The 20818-nt window shown below is 42.9% G+C and overlaps 2 protein-coding genes across 13 annotated transcripts in view; both read left to right on the forward strand.

Moving 5' to 3' along the window:
- The first annotated feature begins 21 nt into the window (after positions 1–21).
- LOC110978156 (uncharacterized) lies at positions 22–11841 on the forward strand. Its single transcript, XM_022232916.2, has 4 exons — positions 22–317; positions 3087–3635; positions 8056–8271; positions 8712–11841. The coding sequence occupies exons 2-4, from the start codon at positions 3106–3108 to the stop codon at positions 8812–8814; spliced, it is 849 nt and encodes a 282-aa protein (XP_022088608.1). The 5' UTR covers positions 22–317; positions 3087–3105; the 3' UTR covers positions 8815–11841.
- Positions 11842–11979: 138 nt separating this feature from the next.
- Positions 11980–20818, forward strand: part of srbd1 (S1 RNA binding domain 1) — a 41953-nt gene continuing 33114 nt past the window's right edge. For 3 of the 12 annotated variants that reach the window (XM_087133630.1, XM_087133634.1, XM_087133650.1), the window contains exons 1-2: positions 11980–12991; positions 14008–14067. The gene's annotated coding sequence lies outside the window, so the exon portion shown is untranslated. The remainder of the gene's footprint in view (positions 12992–14007; positions 14068–20818) is intronic. The other 9 variants (XM_087133664.1, XM_087133689.1, XM_087133696.1 and 6 more) reach the window with 4 other exon arrangements.

Raw genomic sequence — 20818 nt, forward strand, 5'->3', positions numbered from 1 at the left:
AAGTCTGCTTAATGCGCAATCGGTTGACCAGCACGTTCATTTGATTACTCTGCGCGACTGATCGATCTTGAATGAAATCCTACTTCACATGTCCCCTTTTTGAAGCACTCTTTCACAATCGTGAATAAAAAGAAAAGCCGATTGGCTCATGACGGAATTATTGACTTGGTGCAGTAAGATCGACCAATCGCGCAAATATCGAGCGATCGCGCAGATTGACCGATCGCGCGCAACAACGCTCATGCATTGTACTCATCTATCGTTTGTGTGGAAGCTGTCTGGAGAGGTCGAGTTTTACGATACAGCACAAAATTACGGTAATTTCAACTTAGAACAAGTTTTTTTTCATAGTTTGTTATGAACACGTCATATAGATGTATTAGAGCTGCTTCTCAAGGATTGAATTTGTCGTTGATGGAGGTAGATTTGGAATTAAAATTGGTGGAAAGAGTTCCCTCCATGCTAGTACGACTACGGTAGGCCTATTAATATGGACTCCATGTGACGCCGCGGCCTTGTGCACAAACCCTATGGACCGGTCTGAAAAAAATCACAAAAAGTGCTAAGTAATCGACTTCGTTTTTCTCCTTCCTAAATTGAATTGTCTCGACATGTTGTTGCCTTCTGACGGCTAATAGTAATAAGCCACTGAGGGGAATAATCATTTATGATAAATACTGGCGTCCGGTAGGTGTTAGGTATGTTACAAAATTTTTAGATATTTTAAATGAGCCCAGAAAATAATCCTATTGGATAAAGCACATGAATGTGATTACGACTACGGTTTGTAATACACAAGAAAATGCATGAAATTTTCAGTTTTTTTTACTGATTGTGAAGTATCTGATATATCCTTGTTTGGATGCTCTATACATGTAATTAAGAGCATAATTACTTAATTACGTCAATAATTCACAAATGTAGTAATTAGGACGTACTTGGTTTACTTTTTCAGGTTACCGTTATGTTCATATTAGTTTGGTATCAGATTTACATGTACAAAGGCAAAATAAAAGAAAGTTCACACAAATTTTGTCAGTGTTATTAGCAAGAAGTTGAATACAAGCTCAAAGTTAACCCTCCTATGCTGAAGTCGCTCTGTGGGTCACTTGGTAAACACCTCAATGAAGCACAGCTGTATTGTGTTGTGCACTGCACCGACAGTCCCTCACAGGAATATCAGATAGCACTTTTGTGCTGCCCAACAACTGTGCTTCACTGTTTCATGTGAATAATAATTTTGCAGTGAACCAAATGCAGTGAAGAGGACTGCACAAAAGATCCTGGGTAATTTTGTGCTGGTAACCTACTGTGTACACACTGAACCTATGCATGTTTGAGTTCCATATAGAAACTACATGCTCACCAGTGACTGTGGGCATTTGTGCACATTTGTGCTGTAAAACCAAAGGAGGGTTAAGATGGTGCAGACGATCCCTCGAAGTTCTGACCTCCATTTTGTTTTTTTAAGGATAGTACCATGTGACTAGAACACGTCATATTAATGACCTAATGGGGAATACATGTACCCCTCACTAGAACACATCATATTGATGACCTAATGGGGAATACCCCTCACTAGAACACATCATATTGATGACTTAATGGGGAATACCCCTTTATAACCCACAGAAACACGTCATCTCAGGGACAGCTTCCAATGTTCCTGCAAATGCCCGTGCACGCGCAGTAACGACATTCCAATTGCAACGAGCACGTGGATTATAGCATCCATACATGTATATGGAACTCTTCCCACATGGTCAATGTAAAATCAACCACGTTCACAGGCCTCCCAAACAAAATAAAATGTGTTTTGGGGTCATTCGGGTTTCAGTTGATTTTCATTTTTTTAGAAGCGTAGGTAAACCGATGAAATTATTAATTATCCACCAAAACAAACTCAGCCCCCAAAAAGTGAACGTTTCCAAGTCTGTCAGCAGCCATTTTTCAAATGACATCACTCTACTTTTTCAGGCTCTTGGGACGATATTTCAATAGCATTTTTCGCTGCTTGTCTGGGAGCTCTTGAATGTTGGGAGTTCATTCTGGGCCATTCTTACACAATCCCGCAATTTCTTGGGTCACAAAATCTCCTCTTTTTAAAATAAACTGTTGGGGTACCTGCTGGCTGGTCCGAGTCAAATGAAGCAGCGGGTACCGCGAACTATTTTCAAGATAAATTTTTTGCGTTGGGGAGATGTACATCTTGAAAGTAGTTCAATAAAAAAAAAATACATCTTGAAAATAGTTTGCGGTACCCGCTGCTTCATTTGACTCGGACCAGCCAGCCGACCCCCGGCAAGCTCGGTGGTCGAGTGGTTAAGACATCTGCACTAGTAAACAGGAGGTCGTGGGTTCGAGTCCCACCCAAGTAAGCTTATGAGGTTTTTTTCGCAAGCTCTCGGACAAGCACTGAGCATACAGCGCTTATTAACCCTAACACTCCTCAGTCCTCCAACAGGTGAAGGATTGAGGAGGGTTAGGGTTAATATACGTTTGGTAAGGGCATAATAAACCAGTTCCTTTTTAATGTTTATGCCAGAATGTGACATGGCAGCCAATCATTCAGAGGGTAAACTGGGATATAGCCTTTGCCCATTAAAAAGGAAAAGAGAACCATCAGGCTTAGGCAAGCCAGAACTGTATTTTCTTCATTTGGTGTGTTGTGGAATTTTAAAGGAATGTTTGAGGCAAATCTGAGTCGGGTCACATGGGAGATGGGCTAGGCCTACTCCGATTTTGTATGATGTGATAGGGAATGGCCCTATACTTAGACGAACAGTGCTACGGTTGCTTGTCAGCTTGTTCCTTATTTCGAAGAGGTAAGGTATATATATTGCAGGGTGTGTAAGAAACCATCATTCCAAGCTGCTACTAATCGGCATTAATTCGATTAAAAATCCCCAAATCTTTGCCTGGTGAATATCAGAGAGGAGTTAAGTACAATGTATCGCAGGACTCAGAAGCGCGATCCATCATTGATTTCTGTCAAATACATCAAGGCTAAAGAATTCCTTGGCACTTGAAGAATTACTTGTTAGGATATGAGTGCATGTACATTGTATGCTGTTGTGTCTTTACAGATTCTCGGAAAGGATCAAGATGTTGACGGAGGGTAGGCTATATGTGGGTTTGCTGAATCCTGACACAACCAAGCAAGATATTGAGGCCGAGTTTGGAAGATATGGAAGTCTGCGCGATGTATGGATGGCCAGGAATCCCCCAGGCTTTGCCTTTATCGAGTATGACAGCGCTGTGGACGCGGAGAGGGCCATGCGGGATCTAGACGGTGCCAACCTCTTGGGCTCGCGGATCAAGGTGGAGCCGTCGAAGGGCAACCAGCGGGGCGGCCGCGGAGGCCGGGGTGGCACTCGGGGCGGTGGCGACCGGCGAGGTGGAGGAATGCGCGGCGGGTCACGTGAGGGCAGTTTCCGGGGATCACGCGGTAGCCGAGATTGGGATTCTCGAGGTGGCAGAGGCCCTCCCCCGTCCTATGGTAGTTATGGGGACTACCCAGCCCGCGGAGGAGGTGGTGCATATCGCGATGAGCCCAAAGCACGCTATGGTGCCGATCAATATGGAAGCAGATACGATTCTGCCGCCTATCGCAGTAGATCTCCAATTCGCAGAAGGTATTTATACGCACATCGCGCAACGTGAACACTGATCTTCACTTCGCTATCAATTGCCGTTGGTACATGAGCAAACATGGCACTTGCTTTGTATAGCATGTGGACATGTTCACGTAAATCCCGTAAGCCCACAAATTGGGTAGTACAGTATGCAAAACCTTGGCATGTACATGTATCTGAGTTGCACCCCACAGTCTGTCAGTTCAAAATTCCTCTACGCTGTCAAAAGTCGTCTCAAAAATCCATCAGATCTGTATCGGGGCACTATTTAGCGTAAGAATATAGTGAAGATGCATGTTCAAAATGTTCCAGCATTTCTCCCCTCCCACATGTGTTTTATGGACTTGTATTGACATAACTCACAGGTGTTCTTTTTCAGCAACGACTCCAGCCGCTGTTCTTTGCATCCAGCAACACTGCACCCCAATTCTATAAATCCACCAATGTTGAGGAAATGTTTTGCAGCGATACATGCATGCACGTACATATTCACGTCTTTATTTCCATCACCGTGTTTACAGATGCCTTCGAGGATTCTCCACGCATTTGCCACAGCTGAACTTCCAGCATTGCCCCCCTATTTGAGTGTATCGAGTTTCTGTTTTGTTCAATGTTGCCTCCCCCCCCAGAAACAACCTTATTTCTCTCGAATGATGTTCTGAAAAACCAAGAACCGTTTACTCTGTGTGCCACCGGACACTCCGGACCATTTCCTTCAGTTGTTCCCTACATCTGCGTAAATTTCTCGTCACTTTAATAATCCTTCGCAGATTTAACAATTGTCATCAATTTCCTACATACACAGTGAATTCTTCAATTTTGCGAGGCTTTACTTGTTTTTGAATAAGCTCATAATATGAGCAATTAATATCTCAATACTAACCTTTGAAGGAGACGACAGCTCCAGCATTACTCAGTTGAAATCACCTGCACCCGAGTTGCCGTGCTTGCAATATCAGCACCTGCCCGCCTACGTGAACCTTAACTTCGCATTATCATTCAACAGTGGAACTCCATAGTTTAGCACTTACACACTGCAATAACTTTCTACGAGGCAGTTTTGTGATTACAACTGATGGCAACATTCGCGAGAAGGGAAGCAGGTCACGAAGATGATAGCAGTCATGTGTAAACCGATGAAAATTTATGTTTGTTGGAACAAACCACCATCTTCATGAGTTGAAATTGTTTCTATAGTATATCGTACATGTACCTGGTTACACTCACCGATCTACGTGTAACAACGCAGTGGCTTGATATGTCTTCGTAATGTGTACGTGTACGTGTATGTGCTTAGTACAACATGTACCCATATGCAGTAAACGCTGTGATCGAGAGTTCTGACACCCATTGTATCTGCACCTGATGCATGGAAAGCAAAATAAAGATATCAGATTTCTCTGTGTTCATCAGTTTTTATTCATGTGGATAAGATGCCAAAGGGAATGAGTACAGGCCATGCCTAATCAATCGCAATCATCCAGAGATGTTTCTGGTGACCTCCTCTCCAATCTCTGTCAAAGGTGAATCCTCGTAATGCAGTACACGCGCCACTTCCCTCACTGAATATGCGAGCTCAAAATTCGCTTGTCCACACAAACGAAGGACGCATCTGCGACTATGCACCAACTAGTTTTGCACAGTTGCAAGAATTTGCAGCTGTCTCCGAAAAACCCATTGATCGATAATCATAAATTCTACTGAGATTTTGCTTCCATTTCCTGAGTCCCAAGGTTAGGAAGAAAGTCTTGCATTATTGATGTTTCACTGCTAGTACTTTTAGATTTCTCCGTGTTCTGAACCAGTGGATTAAAATGAAGCGACCTTTGCTACACGCTTGTTTATGATGACCGCTTTTCAAAAAAAAAAAAAATCCTGGAAACTATCCTTCTGCTTCTCTCTCTCACTCTTGCAACGCGTTATCAACATGTCTGCGAATTCTGCGAGCTGGTAACCGCTGTTGATATTGATAAACAAAACTTAGGAACTTCGCTCCCCTGAATGATATGCTTAGATGGTATGCTGCATTACGCTACTTCACAGCTTGATCCCCATCTTCGCTCTCAAAGCTGGGATACAGATGTTCTCGTTGGAAATTTAAACCTCCTTTCCAAGGCTCTGTGTTAAGGGTAATGTGAGGAACTTATGAGGAGGCAAACCTTTGAACTTGCCGAGGCTGCTCGTCTCTATGAAATGGTACTCATTCCTTTCAATTGTCTTCTTGTTTTTAGCTTGATTCCGGGGGTAATCCCATGTTCATGCGACCTTTCTTGCCATCTGTATTTCTTTGCCATGTGAAAGCAACAGTCCTGATAACTCACATGTACATGTACATTAGACTTGCATATGATCATGTGCAACTACATGTGCCTCCTGTGCCCATGTACCTTGTTTCCCCGTAGTTGAAACCAGTGGCAAGCAAAGGAGTTGGCATGGACATGTACTTACCTTTTATGGCATGATATGCTCGTCTTAATTTAATTGTTTAATGTATATGTAATTACACAGAGTCTTGTTGGATTTTGATTTGTAATGGTTAAAAAGTATTTTTATCTATCCATTATCCATTTTGAACCTGCAGATAGCACTGTGAAAGTTGAAAGCTATGTGTATATGTACATACAATGTATTAACACTGTACATACGTACGTGTGAACTCCCTAGCTGCCAAGAGCACTGTGTGTATTAAACTGCCACTTACATGTACATGCAGGCCTCAACATTAACGGTTGTCTGATTGCCCAGGACAAGCAATGTCTTTTTTTGGGCAAGTAAAAGTTAAGGATCCCAGACAGGTACTTTTTTTTTTACATAAAAGTGTCCGTTTTTCGTGGCCAGGAATAGCAGTCAGCAAATTTACCTTTGATTTGTTTTTTTCCTCTTCACAAGAGCTTATTAAAAGAGGTAAAAAGTATACAGCTACGTGGTGTACAATGATTGTTTGCATTGTTACATGCTGTACATTTAGCAGGACACCTTTCTGCACAAGGGAAAAATGCACACAAATAAACTGTAAAATACCCATGTGTCTGGGTACCAAACCTCATTGGTTATTGCAAGCGCGGCACAGCAGAGTTTTGACGGCCGGAAGCTCGAAGACCGTTTTACGTGTGGCTGTGACTTCAACATTACTTAATTTTGCCTGGTACCTGTGTGTACTTTTTGCATATATGACACCAGGCAAAATTGTCCAGTGGTTAAGAAATAGCCGTTGCCTACACTTGCATGAATGATGCATCAGAGTCCTGTGCACTCCCTGCATAGACGGACGCAATAGTTGGGGGTGATATTCATGTCGTATTGTGGCGAAGAAGGAACTTACTGTCCCGGGAAGCGATGAGCAACACAAACCAGGGTTTGGGCAAGTAAAATCTTACCTCGGGCAAGTCAATTTCCAGTGCTACTTGCCCGATGGACAGTTAGTTAAAAAAATTTATGTTGAGGCCTGATTACATGCAAAGTTTGAATGCATTGTCTCTAGGATCAGCAAGATCAGAATCTTGCACAGTGCTATTCTGGCATCTCATGAGGATTCTTAGTAGGATTTAACTTGGAAAGTGGGCATTTAGAATGCTACACACATAGAAAGGGAACAGTAACATATTGTACATGTATGTGAGGCTTTGCTGGAAACACTCCCAGAGCCCAGTGTGCACATGCATATGTACACTTGCATGCACATGTTTGATGTGTAATGCGCGTAGATGACTCCAATTGACAGCTTGAAGAAACAGTGTAAGACCTTTCCACACAAAAACCTTTTGGTGAGAAGTTGGCGAGTTGGACAGGTTTTTTCAAGCTTGTATCTTTTGGTAAACATTTTTCAAGACATAAAAAACAAATTTTTTTTTTGCTGCTGCAACCTCGCTCCATCCAACAATATCCAACAGTTAAAATGGTTGTCAGTGAGTACACTGTAGGGTTGGTGTTCCGACAGCACATGCTCTAAATGAAGTATATTATAAGCCAGTGGTAAGCATCAAAGTGATGTGTGCAAGGTCAGCTGTATCAGTGCAGACGTATGCCTTTCACATGTATGGAACGCACTCAAACAGTTGCTACGTCTGGAACTTTGTTCTCCAGTGACAGTGCCTTTCTGAAACACCAAACTGGCCTATTCAGGAACTGTCCAAAGTCCAACATTACTGGAGACATTGATTAAGGTCTTGTGTTCTCTGTGTAGATCTTCTTAATCCAGTGGAGATACTGCTTATAGCACGTCTGGATACCATTAATGTTCTTGCGTTTAGAAGTTAAGGCAGTTGTTTCTGTCCAATTGATTACCTGCAGGTTTTATTTATTGCACTGGCTGAACATTTGAATTCCATTTTAACAACTACAGTCGAAGTAGAGGCTCTCGAATGGGAAAGGGAAAGATACATGTAACTTGTCCAAACTGTAATACTTCACCCCCTCGCAGGTCCCCTCCCCCGCCCCAGAGAGGGCGAGACTTCGGAGGTAGAGAGTACGGAGTCATGAGTCGGGAGTACGGAGGGGGGCGTGACTATGGAGGCGGAACAGCTGACTATGGGCCCTCTGCCAGGGACTACGCCTCCCCCAGGAGTTATGCCCCACGGGATGGTGGCCGGGATTTTGACCGAGAGTACAGAGCTCCGGTAGCTGGTGGTGGAGCTAGGTAAGGGACCCTTACCCTGATCCCCTTTTAACTTTTACTAATAAGGGTCTCCAGTTGTCCACCTGTCATCTCTGTACATTATTGTGGCACAGTTCTGTTTTGCCTGATCTGCAAATTCTCCCCCCAAACTAGACCACATATTGGAAATAGTTCCTCTTTCTGAGCAGCACCGTTGCCAGCTTTAGATTTAGGGACCACAGTACCAGCTAGAGGGGCACATCCCAAGAACAGTAGTGTCTGTGCTTGTGGGTTTTGCTAATCAGGGAGGAGCTTACTCCCTCAGAAAGTTTGCTGAGAATTTTGCTAAATGGTCCAAGGTCCTCCACTGTAGGAAAAACCAATCAGTCCTGCAGGATCCTCCAAAAGTGTATGGTAAATGTTAAGGTACATGTATCTCAGAAAACAGGTGATTCAGTCTACCCATTTGAAATTCCTTGCAGTGCCCGGTATGACCGAGGTGAGTTTGATCGCTACAGCCGCTACGACAGGGCCCCTGCTGCATACACTGACCGATCCAGACGGTCACCATTGCCACGGCGCTGAGGAAGCAGCAGGGTATTGGAATACCAGATCCACTCCATCTAAAAAAAATCAGCCAGATCTTTTGCTTTTTTGCTCGCCCCTTGATGTACGTGTATTTGACGAATGTACGTGGTCTAGTCTGTGTTTACATACCGATACTGTGTGTATTTTTTTAAACTTTTGACGTTCTTCCAAGGGTTGTACTATGTACATACTCAATTTAGAATTGTGCTTTTGTGAGACGCCCTCTTTTTCTAGCTTAGATGTACGTGTGTGAAGGAACAGCACAATATCGTGGCAAAACTGATGAAACTAGTCAAATGATTTTTCCCATTTTACCCATTTTGAGTTCAAGTGTATTGTGTCAGTGAGATTTCTGTATACCCTTGGAATGTTGTATTTCTGTTCTTATTATGCTTTACTACTTAAGCTATACGGCATACTTGAAAATGGAAACATATTGTAGGGTTACTTTTATGGAGCTTCAAAGCACGTGAAACAAAAAGAAAAGCATCTTTGTTGGCACAAATACTTTTCTTTTACAGTATGTTATACCTGTTAGAAATTCATATATACATTATTGCTGTGTGCAGTTTGGCCCATGGCTTGGTTCTGAGCACTGTTAAGAGTATCCACTGATGAAAGATTATGCTAACAGTATGTCACAGGATAGCAAAAACTACATGTACTGATGTGCATGCATGCATCGCATAATGAAGGATCCTGTTCTCTCAGTGTTGGTCCTGGAACTTCAGTGTACAGGGAAGTAATATTGGCGAGTACGCTGTAGGAATAGGAAGAATTATTGCCCCAAGAATAAATGGTGGAGAGAAAGGTCATGTTTGAAAGAGTGTGCTCCCTTTCTCTCCAGGAAACCTTCTTCTTTCATTATTAGTTTACTGAAGATGAACAAAGCACACTGTTCAAAATGTAGAGACCCTCCTCACCAGCTCTTCTCAGAGACAGCACCACCTCCTAAACAGTAGATGTACTTCTCTGTATGCCACTGCACTCTGCCTTCCAAAGCTTCAAACAATACTGATGAATTTCTTTTCTCTAAGCTCAGAATGATGGGCGCAATTCCATGGTTATTACAGAAATCTTAAGTTTGGCCCCAATTTGCTTGCTTGAGTGATTGCTCTCCAGCAATAAGAGCTCCATAAAAATTGGTGCATGTCAACAAATTTAAATGTGAAACAAACTTGGTGAGAAACAAAGGGACTTGCCTGTCACAATTGTAATATGTTCAGTGTACAGTCAGCTTTATATTCACATGCATGCTGCGAAGGCAGGTTTTTTTTTTTATACTTACAACCATGTACGTTTGCTGTATTTTTTAAACTGTAATCTTAGTCATTGGTATGTACATGTACTAGCTTTTGTAAGTAGAATTTTTTGCAAAGCTCTGCACATTTCTGCCGAGTCCCATTAAGTTTTTCAAATGCATGTACATGTAGATGATTCTTTGTTCATGTCCTAACCAAAGACGTATGGAGTTCTGGACAGTGTACCTTCCATGTGCACCTGATCACTGGAAAGTTCAGTGTGGTATTTTTGGAATTAATGGAGAAAATTTCACTGGAATTGGTACCCTTTCTCGGAAAATGAGTCACAAGTCACTTTAGTTTAAAGGAATCTGTGAGTCCCTTCAACGTTCTCACCTACATGATGCCAATTGCCATCAGGACGTACATCAAAACTGAGACCAGAATTTTCTCTTTTCAATGTGAGCTGAAACAAAATGCCCAAAAAATCCACGAGGCTCAGTTTATGGGCGGCTGTAATACATTTTGTTCACATATGTTAAACTGCACTGCCTTGATTTGACTAGTCGGGGAGGAAAAGTTTGCATCATGTTTTCCTTGGAAAAATCTGTATTTTTTTGTAACTTAGTTTTTTCCATATTAAATCATGTTGACAGACGACACCAGAGATCCTCAAATGTATGTTAAGCTATCAAAACATCCCCATGTGAATTAGTTTGTAAATTATTTCTGGCTGTTCATCAGAAAGCTAGCACTGCCTGCCTTGTTAAAATTTTAATGTTTGCTAATTTTACTCAAAGCAAAATGCAACAAAAATTCAACAGTTGTCTCTGTTGATCCTAACAGCATACAAAAGGTTTTTGTCTCATGCTTGTTATCCATTGCCTTTGCAGGCTGTCACCTTTATTTTGGTGGATTCTGTTACATGTTTCAGGGTGTAGAAACGAAGGAAACTTAGTAGACTTTGGCAAATACAAAGTTCTGTATGTGTAGCATTTCTGTCATAAATTATTTTACTCAGTCGTCCCACACAGAGTTTACTTTCGTGGACAAATCTCTGTTATCTGATCGATGGATGCTTGGTTATCATTGAACTATTTATTCCAACACAGGGTGTGGCTACTCCGCAAATGTTGAAATTTCATTCCACGGTAAATGCAAACTCATAACGTGGCTCCTTTCCAGATAAGGTGATGCAAGAATTTATTCACAAGGGTGATATTTGTTAGAATATTTTCCTGATTTCAGGAGTTTTTTATCAGAAATTTCCTGATTTAAGGATTGGTCAAACAATCTCCTTAAAAATTAGTTTTTCTTGAAAGCGTTTTCATATATAAAAGTTAATATTGGACAAAAAATGGCCATTTTAAGGGGTGCATTCAAGCAAACACAAATGTATACCATAGACCCTACGCGGCTGGTGATTATTTTTGTGTATATTTCATTTTCTTCAGATCTCATCCCTGATTCAGGAATTATCTAAGGCTTTCACAGTACAAATGCATGTACATGTATTTGATGTTTTACATTTGTGCGATGCAGAAAAATTCATTTGGTGATGGATGGGAGGCTCCATCTCTCAGACGACCTGTGTTCTACACCTGGAGGTGTTTCTGCATCTGAATCCAGTTTTGCCGAGAGAACCTTTGTACATGCACCTTCATTGGTTACATTTTTGTCTTAGTAATATACTGTGTTCACCTTACTCATTTGCATTATGGTTGTGACTTTGTGAAATGAAAAATTGCTGTTTCCTTTTATTAAAATCTTGACGTTCATTCTATTCTTTTTTTTTCAAGTTTTACTTTGTTTGTCGAAACTGTGAAAATGAAGTAAAGACTTTCATATACAGTTAGGAACTGATTTAGGAAAAGGAATTGGAAATTTGGAAGACGTACGAGAAAAGTATACATATGTGTGCAATATAAAAACGTTCAAGGAAAAGCATTCCAGGTGTGCGTCTGAATTGTAAATGGGCAAGGCTGTGGTGGCAGGTGGTATGCTGTTGGGGTGGCAGTGAGGTATTACCCCAGCGCACTGGCATTTCCAGGGGGCCACTGAAAGCCACATGGTCATCAGGTCTCCCCCCCCCGGCATTTGTTTAAAATGAGAGAAAAACAAGTTGGGGTATTTTTTCACTACCTTTCTTCAGAAGTGTTAAAAGTCCCCCAAATTTAACCACACCCCTCAAGAAAGGCTTAAGATTACTGGAAGAAATTTTGAAACTCCCAACCCACAACAAAATAGCTCTTTATCCCTACTTGCCCTCCAAGAGCTACTTTGGGCAAGGATTACGTCTCACTTGTTAAAGAGTGAAAAACAAAGGTTTGTTCGAGGTCAACCCCATCTACCTTTTGTCCGACCAGTTTCTTGGAAGGACGAAAAATTTTGTGGAGGTAAACCCTACACATTACAAACTTTGAATCACCCAGTTCGTTTCAACTTAGTGTCGACTCCGGTGACGATTCAGTCATGCCGCAGGTTTGCGTATGGTGTGTGGTTTTTTGGTACTACTCTTCCGACCGCCTCCTGAATTGAAGCAGGTAGGCTGCAGGTCGCTTAAAATTAAGAAATTCCGAGACTAGGCTCCAAAATTCGCCAGTATTTTAAAAATATTTGTGAAGTATGGGGATTTATCACTGCTGTCCATGGGAATTTACTTGTAGTGGTGCACCCCGAGGTACAGGTCCGCCCTAGCCCCGACGGATGTTTTTGTGTTTTTTCAGTGCACAGTAGTCTGCCACTTTTGGTCTGGTTTCCTATAGAGAAGCTTACATTACTGCTCAGGCAGTGGAGCAGATGATCGACGTCGCGTTGCGCTACATGCACGTGCGCAGTGAGTGGAAGGGGGACATGTTTGGACATGGTGGGAAAGTTGAACCATGATTGAGCGTTCTCGTGATCATACTTCACTTAGTCTTACTCACATGTAGGTATGTGCTCGTACTAACACCAATAAATGTAACAGTTTGAATGGAATCCCTCTTTTGCCCTGCATCTTTTGCTTTTCTTCGACTTGTGTATATTAATAGCGTGATACTGATAGCCTAGGTTGCGGTTTACGTATTTAGATGGCCGTTGGAGGACCGACTTGCTGACTTGCGCATGACTTCGGCCTGCGCGCGCGGTGAAAACAACCCAACGTAAACACACTTCTGCCATGCAAAGCAATGTAAAAGTAAAACGCATTTATTTTCACCTCGCACTGACCCGACGTCACGCAAAGTCACCTTCGCAAATAGCCTACAAAGCTAGGCTACTACCAGACTACCGGTAGCCCAGGTTGGACAGTTGGACGCGCGACCAGGTGACGCCAATCTTCCTCCATGACGTCCAGGCATGCCACATTGCCAGAATACTTCTGAATAGTCATCCTGCGCAACCGTTGCTGGGGCCTGGTTGTACTTCCAGAAACCATGAGGGGGGTTGAACCTTACAGTTTCTAGTTGGCAGAGTTCATGATTGACTGTTCATATCCACTCATGATCTGGATCATTTAGGCCATGAGAATAAACATCCCAGATTTCCGTCCGGACAATTTTGAAAACCCATGAGGCTTTTTTCATTATGCATTCGCATGGTTAGTTGGTGTATACATATACTGCACATGGATAGCGTGCACCCGTTCATGCAAAGAAAGTAGACTAGCTCTGAGTCTGTCTTGAATCAATCCATTTGTACATGTACCTGGGTGCACTATGAACTCCCGAATTACTTCGCAGCCATTTTTTAACCATTTCCGACGGGAAAAACAATGATTTTCTGAGATAATTTTGCAAAATAATGAAATTTTTTGGCGGTATGCGGGTGGTGGACGGAAATCCAGGATATTCATTCTCATGGCCATATCTTGTCCTATCCTCACTAGGCTATGCTTTGAACTAATTCGGAGACATACAGATAAAGGTTTTCTAATATGAATTTCTGTTGCTTTGTATCATTTTTTTAGCTCAAATCATTCCAGTATCATGTACTGCCAGGTGTCTAACAGTAATACCCTGCATTGCCTGTAAGTTGATGACAATTTTTCTCTTTCCTAAGAAATGTTTGACTTTCAGGTATTTTTGAGGCTGAATTTGATAATTTTTGTCTTGTCACATGCTTGTACAGTACATACATGTAGCCAGTATGTCAGCAATTCACTTGTATACATATGCACATGGCTGTGGTTACATGTACAGTATTTCCACATTGACATGTACACTCATAATTCTAGGCATTTGTCTATCTGTTTTTGTGCATTAAGACTGTGTAGGCAAGCGTATTGTATAGATCTGTTGTTAGCGCATGTGTTCAGAGTTGTTACATGTAGTTACATGTACTAGTGGATTTTTATTTTGATACATAGTTTACTCCTTGATCAACATCATTCTTGTGTGACCAGCAGGCAATTTCATGAAACATAGTGTAACTTTGAACCATGTGGAAAAACCTTTTCCCACAAATTTGTGCTGTAGCTGTGCAGTATATGTTGCATTTCGAGAACGTTAGCTGTGCAACATTGTGATTACATTTCATTTCTTAGATAGGAAGATACCCGGTTTTATAATGGCTGTTCCTTTGTTGAATTTCAGCAGTCATCAAACAGTTGTTGAATTACCTCTGCATGTCATTTTGAAAAAGTTTTCATCTTTTCCATCGTCACAACTGGACAGAAAATCTTGAAGTTCTCACAGCCAAACAAGTTGAATTCATTACCTTCTACATGTGTAAAGCAGAGTTGTGCATGTCTTGAATAATTGTTAAGTTCAGCAGTGATGGGCCTAAACTTACCACAATAAGTTAGTAAAATATGGCTTACATGTAAAGTGACATGCCGTCGAGTTTTGTGAAATCAGCAGCAGTTATTGAAACACTGGATCTGTAGAAGCTTGTTTCTGATTACCATGTACCGGTACATGTAGTCACTGAAATGAGTTTGGCTGGTTGTCAAATTACATTCAAGTACAGCAGGGGAACTATAAGGCACAGTATACACAACATGTTTACTGTCACCAGCTGTGAATTAAGACACCATGATGATCAGGCATCTCAGACAAGTTTAAAGGGCTCATGTCTATCTTCACTTGGTCCACCACTAGTTAAGCAGCCAGGGCTCGTACCAATGCAGACACAGCACGTGTCTGTGAAGACGAAAATTGGAAGCACTGAGAGAAATGCGGTGATGACTCTTGAAAAGGCAGAGTTGGGTGCAAAGTTGCGTGTAGGTACACCGACTTTCCAGAGGGAAGCAACAGTGGCGTTGGCTCAGGCTGAGGCTTTGGAGGCAGCAGTGGTATTTAAAACCAGGGTATCTTGCATGAAAAACAGCACACCAGTAAATCCAAAGGACATTGCTGATGAGTGCACCAGTTAGTACTTTTGGCAGCAAGCCAACTTGCACACCAGCTACTCGTCCATGCCATCTCTATAACAGCGTACGGCAACATGAGGCCTAACTTACATGTACCTGTAACATTCGCCAAGCAGATGCACACAAGTTTGCCTATGCCCACAGACACAGCCCTCAAGTACTGAACAGCAAACTGTTCAGGCCCTGAAGCTTGTGGCGAAGCCATGAAATAACGAGGTGAACCGCAGTCCCCCAGCAAAGCAACAACCCTAGGAAACCGTTATTGAAATCTACAGAAGTTACCAATAATTTTACAAACCACTTTAGCTTGGTCTGCACTTGTGAACCCGGCGCTTGCTAAGATTGATGTCAAGCCAGAGATCTTTACAGCGTGCAAGTCATCTTGCACCAATGCTATCAAGGGCCTGGGCCTCACAGCAAGTGAGGAATTGGATTTGATGAAAATGTGGCTTGGTGATTGTCATCGGCCTGCCAAGGGATCTGTTCAGTGAATATTGACAACCTAGACGCATCATTGAAGAAGGATTCGGAAAGATTTAAGGAGTGCTAGCCTCACCTGAAGTTCTGGTGGGTGCCTCTTTGAAAAACTGGACATCTTACCTAGAATCTTAAGCATCTACCTCATATCGAGTGAGCTGGGGGAGAACTGCTTATGGAAGTCTAGTGTGTATCTGCCTGGTCTCACCTACATGTACCGGTATTTGGACACCGCCAGTGGCATCAACTCAATAGTTGAGAAATTGCTAAACAGCCTGCAAGAGAGATAGATACCTGCATGTATCTGGACACCGCCAGTGGCATCAACTCAGTAATTTAGAAATTGCCCAACAGCCTGCAAGAGAGATGGATCATCAGAGGTTCGAAGTACAAAAGGGATCATAACCTGTCGTTTCTCCCACTCTCATTCTTCACAAAATTCATCTACGTACATGTACGTATACTCCGAAGCAAAAACTAGAAATGATCCTAGGTTTGCCTTTTCTATCAGCAGCACTGGTCCAGTGAGGAGCGAGAGACCTGCTATGGAAAACATGTATGAGTACCCCGATATTTGTACACAGATGTTGCTAAGGTAGTTGACACAAACGCAGATGCTAAAACAAGCCAAGGACGACAGCCCTAACAAAAGCTTCCCCACCATACATGTAAGCCACACCCTTTCAGGAAATGCAGAGACTTAAGAGCTACACCCATTTGACAAATGGAGATCCCACTTCAGAGAAGGTGGACGATATTTCTAGTGCTGTGAATTAACATCTCATCTTGTAAAGAATTGCAAGGCGGCCATTAAATAAGTGCGACGGTGATCAGCATCGTGCAGCCATGCATCCAGGTCCATCCCAGAGTCAACAAAGTTCTCCCTTTCTGCATCACAGCAAAGTTTAGAGGAAATTGTCGGCCCTACCGTGACATCTACGGTCAGTTCCTGGAGGTACAGTACATGTACATGTATGTGGCAACAGTCTGGTAGCATGGTCCTGTTCCACGATAGGCTTGGTGCTAGGCAGTAGTCAAGATGTATGGGTATGTCATACTCGATGATCACAGCAACCGGTCATTGATGAGGTCAGATTTCTTTGATCTTTTCAACGTCAAAGGCAGTCTATCGATCTACTCGCTCAGAACCTGTTCAGAGGTAACAAAAATGACAGGAAGACAGGCTGACAGCTTCCAGATCGAAGCAGTGACCAGAGGAGTACCAGGTACACGTATATGAAAGTCTACCTCTCCCTCCACTCATTGAATGTAATGAAATCCTCAGCAACATAGATGAAATACCAACACCCGAAAGAGCCCATATCCTGCAGCTTGACCAAGATGTCCACATTCTGATGATGCTTGGGAGAGAAACCCTGAGGATGCACAAGGTGTGACAGCAGATCTGCGGATGGCACAGTGCTCCATTTGCACAGCGACTTGACTCAGGTCAGGTTCTGGTTGGTGAAGTCTGCCTGGGAAATGTACACAAGCCGAATCTGAGTAGCTTCAAAGCCAACCTACAAGAGACTGGATGGCCGTCCTTCCTTAGTCTTTCATGAGTCACATTCATCTTCAACAGAATGTGAGCTACAGCAGGGAGCAGCAGTGCAGTTTATCTCACAGTACAAAACCAAATTAACAGCAATCCATAAAAGTACGGTACCAGACAAGGACCTTGCATGAGACATGTTCCAAACTAGTCATGATGACAACAAGCCCACCCTCCCCATTGAGGAAATGGTCATCCTGAAGACTATGGATGAAGAAGTCTACAGAGAAGACACCCACAGCTGGGTGACACCCGTCTCATTCAGGTCACCAATACATCTCCTACCCATCAACCAAAAACATGGGATCACTCATCTTGCCTGTGTCCTAGCTTCAACAAGAAACCCTAAGATGAAAGAATATTTTCCACTTCCACAAAGAAGATATTTGAGAATGACCATGCACAGCTAGCATCCCCACTCAAGCATGGGGAGGAATGTTAAATGCAGAAATCCAGCAGATATGTCACTGCTTAATCTTGCATGAGGACCACAGAAACTACCTGAGGTTCCTTTGGTACAGAGATGACACATCCAAGGAAGTGGTTGAGTACAGAATAAAAGTCTGCATCTTTGGAAACGGCCCATCTGCTTATATACATGTATGGTTTCCATCAAGCTGCCAGAGGAGGTGTTGCAAACTGCATAAGTGTGAAGCACGCTCTTTCCCTACCAACTCGGGTCTCTTAGCCAGCTAGTTTATACACCTGCTGTAATGGCTTGTAAAGTGTGAAGTCCAAGACATTCAAGTTTGCGTGAGCACTACAGCCAGAATATTGTACCTTAATATTCTACAGAAGGTAAACATGACCACGGTGAAGACACATGGTAGTTCATCAGGAAACATTTTTATGTCAACAGACTCAAGTCTCTGCCTACAAACACAGGTTATTGACTTGCTGCAGAGAACTCAAGAATTGCTTACAGAGCCAAACCTACGACTGCTGAATATCGCTTCAAATAGCACCACCGTTATTCTCCAGAGGATCATGCCACCAGCATGAAAGACTTAGGCCTCAGAGCTGACACCAGATCTGTTCAGTTTTGGGAAACGACAACAGACGCATTCACATTCAGGATATCAGCTGTTGACAAACCCTTACCATGATGGGGAGTCCTTTCAACAGTTAACAGCCACTTTCCCCTTGTCCCAGTAGCCCCAATCACCATACAAGGCAGAGTTCTACTGATGGAACTCACTACTGAAACTTGCACGCAGGACACATTACTTCTCAAAGAGAAGCTGAAAGAATGGGAATCATGGAGAGATACTCTACAACAGCTAAAGGACCCCCACATTCTCCATACGTGCTTTTGAAATCAATGAGATGCAAGGCACTGAGTTGTGCGTATTCTCAGACACATCCACTAAAGCATTGTTGCAGTCGCCTACATATACGTGTACGTGTACCTTAGAACCATTGATGACAGTAGACACATAGAGGTGGACTTCATTCTGGGAAAGACCAAGGTGGCTATGCAACCTCAGCTTACCAGAACTTGAACTGTGTATTGCGTTGTGGAGATCACAGAACTCATCCTACCTGAAAATGACCTCAAACCAGATGTTGTTACCGATAACTTCTACTTTTTGAGCAAGGTCATCCTTGGATACATGTACATGTATACAAGAAAACCAAATGTTTCTACCTGAAAATGTGCACAACCGAGTCCGGACCAGCGGCACTTTGTTAATAAAGAGCACCGTCCAGCTGATCATGCTGTTAGGGCAGTTTGAGAATCCCAGCTCAACAGTACATTGTTTTTCACAGGACTAGCCTGCCTATGCAAATCCATCCATTCATTAGAAACAAGATGCCTTTGAGATACCACTCTAATGTGGATGTCCATCCAGTTAGAAGTTTCATCATCCAGACATTGATGAGACAACTCCACAATGCTTTGAGCACTTCTCAACCTAGAACTCACTCGCGAGGGGTTTTGTATTCCTCATTCATTTTGCTCGCTCATGCAAGACAGTTTCAGGAAGTGAGATGAGCAAATCCGTAGGCTTGCATCAGTGTGGTAAACCCGGCACCCCAAATGAGTTTGCCCATGCAAAAAGCATCTTTATCATGTCAGAGAAAAGTTTATTTGGATGAGTTCACTGCCATCAAGCAGAATGAAGATATCCCTAAAGCAGTCCATCATACGGTAGCTTAATTCAGTTATGGAATGCAGGATCATCAAAGTTGGAGGGCATCTGAGACATGGGCAGGCGGACAGTGGTGAGGAAAATCCTGTTCTTTTGGGCTGCAGTCACATGTTTACACAACATGCACCATACTAGCATGAACAGGTGGAACACCAAGGCCCGACTTTACTGAAGGAGCCATAAAATGCAGGGCCTTTGGATCATTTGTGGTGGGAGGCTTGGCAACTCCATAATGCACAAGTGCGTCATGTCCAAGAAGCTCTGTGGCAAGATAGAGTCCTGAACAGAAGATGGCAGATTTATCATGCAAACAACTCGGCCATTCTTGTACGTGGGCTTAGATGTTTTTGGACCTTGGACAGTCATCCCACATTGCACCAGAGGAGTGCAGGCTAATGGTAAATGTTGAACAATCCTGTTCACCTGCAGTCCTGCACGAGCACGAGAGCATTGCATATCAAAGTCATTGATTCCACGGAAACTTCAAATTGCATCAGCACACTCAGGAGTTTCTGTTTTATCTATTGGCCAGGAAAACAACTGAGATCAGAATGTGGAACAAATTTCATGGGTGCCTGTAATGAATTTAAACTTGTGAGAGAACAGTAGGATACCGCAGTCTCTGGTAACATGCTACCTCGCTGAGCAATGCTGCACTTGGATATTCAACCCACCTTACTCCTCACACATGGGAAGTGCTTAGGAACTAATGATTAGAATTGCACAAAGAATGCATGGCTCCATGCTGCTATGGAGGAAATCTTCCGACCTGGCCATGAAGTCCTGTGCATATTCACCGTTGAAGTGACAGCCATTGTCAATGGCAGACCTCCCGTTCCAGTCTCTACCCCTCCTGACTCACCATTCATCAATATCTGCAATGCTGCTTATTCAGAAAGTTGCTGCACCAGCTCCTCCTGGAGACTTTGAACACAAAGACCTCTTCAAGAACCAGTGGAGACAGGTGCAGAGCACTGCCAGTACGTTGTGGTGCCTCTAGCATCATACATGTAAGTACCTCCCCACCTTACAGAGGTGAAGGAAGCAGAAGGAAGCCCTTACCAATCTTTTTAAAAGACAAGGAAGCAGCACATAATGAGTACCAGTGGCCACTGGCATAGCTGTGAGTGATAATGGTGGAGTCTATTTTGTTAAGGTTAAGGTCACTGCACGAGGCACAACCAAGAAGTTCAAGAGGCCAGAAGTCGAGCCCCTGCTGCCCTTT

This window comes from Acanthaster planci, linkage group LG01 (assembly GCF_054643075.1).
Source record: "Acanthaster planci isolate LZ-2023a linkage group LG01, COTS_SCS, whole genome shotgun sequence".
NCBI classification, from domain to species: domain Eukaryota; kingdom Metazoa; phylum Echinodermata; class Asteroidea; order Valvatida; family Acanthasteridae; genus Acanthaster; species Acanthaster planci.

Bases quoted from the DNA above. Each gene is read 5' to 3' on its own strand.
- LOC110978156 (XM_022232916.2), top strand. From the start codon at position 3,106: ATGTTGACGGAGGGTAGGCTATATGTGGGTTTGCTGAATCCTGACACA. The intron at 3,636-8,055 runs GTATTTATACGC...ACCCCCTCGCAG, and splicing joins AGATCTCCAATTCGCAGAAG to GTCCCCTCCCCCGCCCCAGA. The intron at 8,272-8,711 runs GTAAGGGACCCT...AATTCCTTGCAG, and splicing joins GTAGCTGGTGGTGGAGCTAG to TGCCCGGTATGACCGAGGTG.